The sequence below is a fragment of the Telmatherina bonti genome (assembly GCF_933228915.1).
Source record: "Telmatherina bonti genome assembly, chromosome: 22".
Taxonomy (NCBI): Eukaryota; Metazoa; Chordata; class Actinopteri; order Atheriniformes; family Telmatherinidae; genus Telmatherina; species Telmatherina bonti.
The window spans coordinates 30,303,931-30,313,356 of record NC_136631.1 but is presented as its reverse complement, the minus strand read 5'-3'; the positions used below and the strand labels follow the sequence as shown (position 1 = coordinate 30,313,356).

At 38.2% G+C, this 9,426-nt stretch overlaps 1 protein-coding gene across 1 annotated transcript in view; it reads left to right on the top strand.

The window, feature by feature from the left end:
• rcor1 (REST corepressor 1) overlaps positions 1-7,901 on the top strand; it is a 21,967-nt gene extending 14,066 nt beyond the window's left edge. The window contains exons 9-13 of the mRNA XM_079262491.1: positions 1,454-1,600; positions 1,688-1,765; positions 4,579-4,636; positions 4,727-4,968; positions 7,591-7,901. Of these exons, the coding sequence (XP_079118617.1) occupies positions 1,454-1,600; positions 1,688-1,765; positions 4,579-4,636; positions 4,727-4,968; positions 7,591-7,635 (570 nt within the window). The 3' untranslated portion in view covers positions 7,636-7,901. The remainder of the gene's footprint in view (positions 1-1,453; positions 1,601-1,687; positions 1,766-4,578; positions 4,637-4,726; positions 4,969-7,590) is intronic.
• Positions 7,902-9,426: the final 1,525 nt, after the last annotated feature.

Genomic DNA, 9,426 nt, shown 5'->3' with positions numbered 1-9,426 from the left:
TATATATACATATATATATATGCATATGTATGCATATGTATGTATGTATATATATATGCATATGTATGTATGTATATATGCATATGTATGTATATATATATGCATATGTATGTATATATATATGCATATGTATGTATATATATATATGCATATGTATGTATATATATATATGCATATGTATGTATATATATATATGCATATGTATGTATATATATATATATATGCATATATATATATATATATGCATATGTATGTATGTATATATGCATGTGTATGTATATATATATATATATGCATATGTATATATATATATATATATGCATATGTATATATATATATATATGCATATGTATATATATATATATATATATGCATATGTATATATATATATATATATATGCATATGTATATATATATATGCATATGTATATATATATATGCATATGTATATATATATATATATATATATGCATATGTATATATATATATATATATATATATATATATATATATATGCATATGTATATATATATATATATATATATATATATATATATATATATATGCATATGTATATATATATATGCATATGTATATATATATATGCATATGTATATATATATATGCATATGTATATATATATATGCATATGCATATGTGTATATATATATGTATATATATATATGCATATGTATGTATATATATATATATATATATATATATATATGCATATGTATGTATATATATATATATATATATATATATATATATATGCATATGTATGTATATATATATATATATATATATATATATATATATATATATATATATATATATATATATATATATGTATGTATGTATGTATGTATGTAAAATAATGGTATGATCTTTGTTTCATAACCACGTTTTGTGATGAATCAACGGCGAGTTCGGATGTCAAATCACAGTTATCAAGTGAAATTAACTAGTGATCTACTTTTCCTTGAGTTGATTCGCAGAGTTGCGCTTGTAATCTCCTCGGTCTCAGCATTCTTTTGAGAACAAGATTCATACAACTTTTGTAGATGTGAAGATAATGACTTTTATTTTAGTTGTGGCATTTCAGACAAGAGGCAGATAAACTGAAGTTTTTAATGACAAGAAGCAGGAGGAGAACCAGAAAACATCTACGGCTGCAAGTCTGAATATTCAGTCCTAATTGTGATCCAGCTGCTTCACGATATTATGGACATGCTATATTTTAAATCATTTTTGTCCCTCTGTTTTGAAAGAACTTGTTGAAACTGAACACTGACAGGTTGCTTTGGTTTCATGAAGTTACCTGTTGGAGTTAAATCCCTGATGCTGAAGAAATCTGAGGTGTTCTTATCCACTGAAACACTTTGCCTCCTTGTAGAGAAAATCTGTCTATTGGGTTGTAATAACGTCTACCTGTGTCTCTGTACGTCTGCAGATGGGGGGTAAAGCTTCTCAGCGAATGAAGAAACGTCCTCCCAGAGGAATGTTCTTGAATCAGCAGGACATTGTTTCACTGTCATCTTCATCTGCTCAGGGACTCATCAGACAGCTGGACTGTCAGCTGGTCTCCATCAAGAGACAGGTCAGCCGACTCGTTTGTCTCGCGGTTTCCATTCACAGCTGAGTCTGCTTCTCTGCTCACCCCTTTCTCTGTTTCTCTTTATTTTAGATTCAGACCATCAAACAGACCAACAGCACTCTGAAGGAGACACTCAGCTCAGGAGTTGAGGAGTTTAGGCAACCTGAGGTAACCATGGCAACACAGCAGCACTGTTATGGGAGGGGTGAAGCACAACTGGTCTAGATAAAACACATAGACTGTATAAAAAGAGATGGGCGGAGCCTCCGTGACGTGACGGTTTCTGAAGACCTGAATTGTAGCTCAGTGGGCGGTTCCTACCATCGCCATCTTGGCAGAGGCATGCGCATCGTCTCGCCCGGAAAATACAAAATATGGGCAAAGAGGTGGAGCTGAGAGGGGGGCTGTGAGCGTCATGGTGGATGATTGACATCGAGCGAACTCCGAGCTGCCTGTAGCTACAAGCTAACCGAGCTAACCCGGACATAACAGGAGCTAACCAGCTAACGTTTCAAGCGGACAAATACAGGAAGCGGACTACAAAAAAAATCACTTCCTGCATTTGACACAACATTGCATTGTGGGTAAATACATATGACGTTAAAGGTCCTCTGCCTCATCTGTTCATCCTGCGTCTAGAACTGGGCGATGTGACGATCTGTATCGTTTGTAAGATAGAAAAGGTCTATCGTTTCAGATGAGGTTCTATTGTTTAAGGTGCTTTACTGCAGTATTTTACGTCAAGATACGCTTTACGGCACGCTGCAATATAAAAACAAACATGGAGGAAGACGGTAGCAGACGTCTTTCAGAGCAGGTTAATTCACTAAAAGATGAGCAGCCAACCCAAACCGTGAGCTTGTTTATAAGAGTGGAAATTTGGGTGGGACGCGGTTTGGATATAAAAAGACCGATGTGGAACCGACAACAGACTAGCTCACAGTCCCAACAACGGACTCCGACACAACTAACTCATTTTATCACCTGCGCAAGAATCAAGATGAAGAATACAGAATAAAGAATAGAGTTAACGAGTAAAACCAGCAAAAGCAACGTCAAGTGGAGGAGAAAGCTCATAATAAACTCCAGACCAAACGCTGCAACAGGTGTGGAACGTCATATGGCCATAGTTCCCCCAGACGGGACATCGCTGCTGCCGTTGCCAAGCATGTCTGACTAATAACGCTGACTGACACAAAATTACATAAACAATTTTATATTGTTAGGCATATTGTTGGGGATGTAAAATGAGCTATATCGGAATATGAGATGCTGGTCATATCAACCAGCCCTAACTGCGTCCATTGTTGCAGTGTATTTCTGCAGTATACCTGCATAAGACACAATAAAAACCTAAAACAGCCATAGTTTCGTCTCCATGTTTAACTGACAGGTGGAGGAAACAGAGTTTTCTTGTCCTCTCTTTTGCTAAATACCAGTGCAGCGCCACCTCTGGTGGGAATGGGGATATTTTATTGTAAAGGTTTGGCGCGTTTGACCAAAGTGCAGTGTGAACAGGATCTCAGTCCACATGGATACACCCCCCCTACAACTGAGCCGAGTTCCCAATCAGACCGAGTCTAGCGGACTATCCTGATGTGAATGCACCCTGAACTCCACATGTTCCAGTAGCCTCGTCTGTACCAGTAACACTACCCAGACTTCTCTTGTAGCAACATGTGCATTTAAGATGCTTTCAATTATTTTCTTTATTCTCTGGGACAGACAATAGAAATCATGTGAGCACATATAATTATAAAGGCTTGCCTGTTTCTGTTAAGTATAAAAAATAACCAACTGAACACTTCTGAGGTGTTTAGAAAACAGTGCAGGGCAACACACCAAATGTAAACTTCAATGTTTAAAGTACAACAATGCCAGGCTCACAATATAAAAATACAAAATCTAACAATTAAAAAATGAATCATTCCTTCAAGTTAAAGCAGCAAACAAAAATAAAAGAGACCTAAAGGCCCTGAAATTATTGTTGCCAACAAAACAGCAAACAGAGAAATAAACATGGAGCCTCTTAACTTTCAAGTGTTTCTGCAAAAGGATCACAGTATATTACACATAAATATGAGGTATAAGACATGCTTCAAGTAGCCTGGATATGAATTATTAAAAAAAAAAAAAAATAAAGGAGATTATTTGCAACATCTCCGGCTTCTTCTGGTTGAGTGCCAAAAATGCTGGTTTCAGCGCTGACCTCTGGGATTAATTATGCAAGTTTGCCTTTGCAATAAATAGGAAAAGAGAATGATACAGCTATATTTTATACAAGATTTACATACTATAATTAAGATTATATATTATTTTATAAATATTTTATAAAATACATTGAAGTAAATCATGATAAATTCTAAATATCACTAATAAACAAAAAACATTTATTTGCATATATCTGGTAAAGTGCTGAATTTAGAAAAATGTTGCATTGTTTTTTATTTATTAATGCTTGAAAGGGTTAAAACTATTATTGTAAGTTATTATTATTAGAAATGATTAGAAAATCTGTGCCTGTAGTAACTACAGCTGACCACCAGGTGTCACTAGTATGGTCTATTTCACAGGTGTCAAACTCCAGTCCTCGAGGGCCGGTATCCTGCAGGTTTTTCTTGTTTCCATGCTCCAACACACATGACCAAAATTCATAAATAGGTTGACAAGAAGTGGCTGGATCCATTTGATTTGAATCAGCTGTGTATGCAGAGGGAAAAAACAAAAACCTGCTGGATAGCGGCCCTCGAGGACTGAAGTTTGACACCCCTGGTCTATGTTATGAGGCTTTGAAGGTTTTTTTCAGTAGAATCAAATAGAAACCTACAAAGCTTTGCAAGGCTTCATCTCTACCCATCTCTAAAGTAAACTTTATTTCTTCTTAGATGTTGGATTGTCATGGCTGTTGATCGGTTTGCCTGATAAACGTTGTGTCGGAAGAAATCTCTGCTCACGTCTCTGCGCTGCTGTTTTGATTTCAGAGTAACCAAAAGTTCAACAATCGCTGGACCACAGAGGAGCAGCTGCTTGCTGTACAAGGTAACACCTGAACTCCCCAGAACCAGGTGACTTAGATCAATCTGCTCCTGTTATTGATCTGTGATTTCCTCTCTCATCCAATCATTACAGCCATCAGGAAGTATGGGAGGGACTTCCAGGCCATCTCCGATGTCATCGGTAACAAGTCGGTGGTCCAAGTGAAGAACTTCCTGGTGAACTACAGGCGGAGGTTCAACCTGGATGAAGTTCTTCAGGAGTGGGAAGCAGAACATGGAATGGAGGGCGGGGGTGGGGAAGCAGAAGAGGACAAGATGGAGGACAGGATGGAGGCTGGGGAGGATGATGAGGCTGCGACTATGCAGAGAAAAGAGGTGAGGATTTTCCCATTACATGACCAACAGAGACGCTTCAACCGTGTTTATTAAACGTGTAAAGTCTTGTCACTTTTATTAAAGCTGTCTGTAGAATCAGTGTTTCCCCGTCATCTACTCGGTCGTTACGTCTGTATCGTTGGCGCCATGCCTTAAAATGGCGTTTCACACGGACAACCTCAACATCACGCAGCTAGCACATCCCAACCCTACCGCCAACTTGGAGAGCATCCCTCAAGCTTCTTACACCTGAACTCCAGAGAGGAAAGGTTGTTGCTGATGAGCTGTTTTAGATTTTATATGTTGAATAAACTTTCCAATAAAGATATTGATTATGAACAGCAAAGGCGAAGCATTAATTGGTCCGAATGCTACAGTAGGTTAATGAAGCTGACAAAGATTAGCTTAAAACACTGAGTTCTAGGGTTGGGATATACTTGTTGCAAACACAAGCAAAATGTTTAGTACTGAGGTCACCACAAGGGGGCAGTACACCGCGTCAGGACTGAACTAGTAAAAAGGTTAATTAACATTTTCATGGCATTTTGGGAAACCACAGTTTACCTGTTGCTAACTAGGCATGATTTTCACAGCCCAACGGGAAACAATTATAGAAAAAAATAAAAAATCTGGTAGTTGGGAGCCAGGTCTGAGAGGTGAACTACCCCCCACTGTGTTTACCTCCTATCTCGTGTTCATGCTGGAAGAAACACTCGGCTGGAAAGGGTCCTGGGTGTCTCCTGGTCCAGAGCCGATGCTGGAAGACATCCCAGCGACGGGTGAACATGTTCCAGCCGATGTCAACCCTGGAGCGTTCGAGGTTAGGGCCCAGAGGACCCAGAACCTGGGCCGACGCAGCAATTCCAGGCGGGTTCTGATGGGCAGGTCTGTGATTCGTCAATAGGGCGATGGCGAGGGCCTTAGACACTTCTTCCGTACCGAAGGTGCATCCAGGAGCATTTAACAACAACCATGGCTTCCTCATGAAGAAATGCGCTCCTCGATGTCAGATTGCTTTCATGACAACGATGAAGAAATCCTGCTACAGTACAACAGTATAAACATCAGCAGATAGGGCTGGGCGATACGACTTTATACGGTGTTATCAGGTGTGCCCTGAGAAATTACCTATTTTCTCCTCATTGGTCTAAAAAGCAGCTCTGTGTTCATCCAAACAGGCCCCAGGGAAAGATAATATTCCATCTTCTTGTGTTTATCTGATTTCTATTCAAGAGGCTTTGACAAGATGGACTTTAACAAACATGGAATTTAAAAGAATACAAAAAAAACCCAAACATTTTGGTTTGTGGTGTGCCTTGTGATTTTTCAGTAAAAAAAGTTTGCCTTCGCTCAAAAAAGCTTGACAAACACTGGTCCAAATGATATATATTGTTGTATCGCCCTGCCCTATAAGCTAATGCAATCTCAACAAAGATAGGCCTAATACATGATATGAGAAACTTTCATTAGCTTTGCAGTGATAGTAAAACATAAATGTTTTACTATTGTAAAAGTAGAAAAAAAAAAAAGTAGCGTAAAATAAAAATAATACATAAAATATACTACATAATAAAATAATAATATAATAAAATAAATAAAATATAATAAAATAAAAATATAATAACATAATAAAACTACATAAAATAATGACAGTAGTGTAAAAGTATAGACCTTGATGAAATATTTTAAATAGGTTGTATTTTAAATATGGTTGCTTTTTTTTTTTCGTGGTGAGGTTGACATTTGCATGGAATTGCCCATAAGCAGACTTACAGGTTGACACCTCTGCCTCGCCATGAACAAGGTGAAGCACGGCTGACTGCTCGCTGAACCAGGGCTAATGTTTCCCAGCCTCTAGTGACACCTAGTGGCTGGTGGAGAACTCTGCAATGCGCTTGTTTGCATGAGAGCTTTAAGTCAGAATTGCACTTCGCATACGCAACATGTTACCTCACGTGAACATGCGCGGCCTGTGTACCAAAGAACACGTCAGCGCCATGATACGTACACGTCGCTAGCATCAAATATACCCCAGGCCTTCCAGTTCCAGGTGGATCTAATGTTGCTATGGCTGTGTGAGTTCCAGCACAGTTACAAGGTTTTGTTTGGGTAACACTGAGACGGTTGGAGGTCTCAGGACATGGATGATACGCGTTGTTTCTCCAGTCTGTTCGTCTTCATGCGAAATGGCTCCATGGTTGCATCATGTGCACACTGAAGGTGTGGTCTTCTGACCGGGCGTAGCCTGTCGACCACCATGATCAAATCCAATCAAACTTTATTTGTAAAGCACTTTTCATACAAAAGCACATCAACATGCTTAACAACATGAATAAAAACAGCTCTCCAGGTGATTTCTGTCGGAAACAAGACTTTCCCTGAACTTAGATTTCATCTAAAATATGGGGGGTTAAAAAATTAAATTGAAAGTTTTAGATTATAAATCATTACTTATCTGTCAAAAAGCTCCAACATTCAATCAACATATGTTTATGTCATGCATGAAGATGTCTGCATAATGAACAAAGGCGAGGTTCATACATCTGGAGTTGTTATGACAGGAAAAAAAAAAACATCATGAAATATTAATTTCTCCTCGATGTGGTTTTTCTCGTCCCGTAGGACTCGTCGTCTCCAGTGGACTCTGAAAAACCTCTGGCCTCCTGAGACATCACAGTGACCTCAGAACCAACCCTTTATTTCATTGTTATATTGTTTTTATTATTCTATTGTCTTCTTTTCTAGTTGTGCTTTTGGTCAAGCATGAGGTTTGCATCATGGCTGCTCTGCTGGATCGGTGACATCGTGCATCGATCACAGCAGCTCGTCTTTCTAACCGAGTCCTTTAAAACGGATTTCCTTTCCAACGTTCAGCCGGAGAGCTGGAGGATGAAGCTGATATTTGATGATGTGGTTGGAGGAGTGTGGCCAGTCCCGATTTTTTTTTTTTTTTTTTTTTTTTTTTTTTTTTAAAAGATTTTAGAATAATTTTAGAAGAAATGCAATAAAACCAAAGTTCATCAACAAGGAGAGTTTTATTTCTGTGTGTGTAAAGTTATCCTTTGTTTGGTTTCATTAAAGCAGTAGCATGTCAGTTACCATGGAGATTTATTCTGTGCAGCTAAGTTTACTTCATGCTGGAGTTTTTATAAAAATTATTTTTTACATTTTCCAGTCAGAAGTAGCTCCGTTAGAAAATACGTTCAGTTTTAAAACCATTTACTCCACATTTTCATCCAGTCTGATGTTCTTTGCTCACATTGATATGTTCATTTATTCATTTTTATGCTGCTGAGTCCAGTTCAGGGTCACATGGCCTGAAGTCTCTCCAGGTAAGTAGCAGATACACCTGGACAGGTTGCCAGGCCATCGCAGAGACAAACAGCTGATAACTCTTACAGAGTGACCTATAAGCCCAACATGCTGTCTTTGGACGGTGGGAGGAACTCCGAGTACCCATAGAGATCAGCTGATCAATGTGTTCAGATATGTGATCACTCACACAAGTAGCTGCTCATTTGTCACCGCCTGGATCTGAGCTGTAGAACAGCTGGATGATGTAGATTTTACCTACACTCCACCTGCAGGAAAAAGGAACCATGCAGCACGCTTACAGCAGGTCATTCCAGCTGAAGGATGCTCTGCTAACTACTGAAAGGGTTTGAGTCATTGTGAGACTGCTGTGGTCACTGCAGGTTGTGTTTTCTGTAGAATTTGGAGGAACTGCTTATATTAGTTGTGCTGAGCTGTTTAAATGCTGCTAGTCTGTACATTTTGCCAATAAACCTGATTTGCAGTGGAGGTTGAATCATTTGACTGCAGCTGTAGAATTCATTATCTACTGACATATTCAAGAGGATAAATATAGTTTATTTGTTTCATTAATATATTTGCAGCTATAATTCTTTTATAATGTATTGAGTAGCACAGACACTGTAAAAGGCTCAGCTTGTACCTACCTTTATCTGTTGGAACTGAACGTGGAGGGAGTCTTCCTCCTCCGTCCAACCCGTCAGACTTACAGATGTTAGCATAAAACAGAACTTAAAACATCTTAACATGAACATAACAGTAAGTCCTGCCATTTAACACTTTCTGGATTTATATCTTATGTAACCCAACAAGGTGTGAATCTTGGATTCACTCAGAACTACAATATTATCTGATTTAAACTTAAATAAAACCACTTTTTATTAATCCACTGAGGAGCAATTAAGTCTGTAGTTCCTTTTTATTTTAAGTAAGAAGCAGCAGTGTTTTCAGCTCAGCATAAATTAAGCTGTGATTCACCTCATGGTCTGTAGAAGACTGTGGGATTATTGACTCCTGGATGGGTTTAGTCGTTCAGGATACTCTGACAGGACTGGTCCGTAGGATGAATCTGGTAAATGTAAATATAACAGAAGATATTACCTGCTATATTTTAATAAAAGAAGCTGTAATTCCTGATGTGTCCAT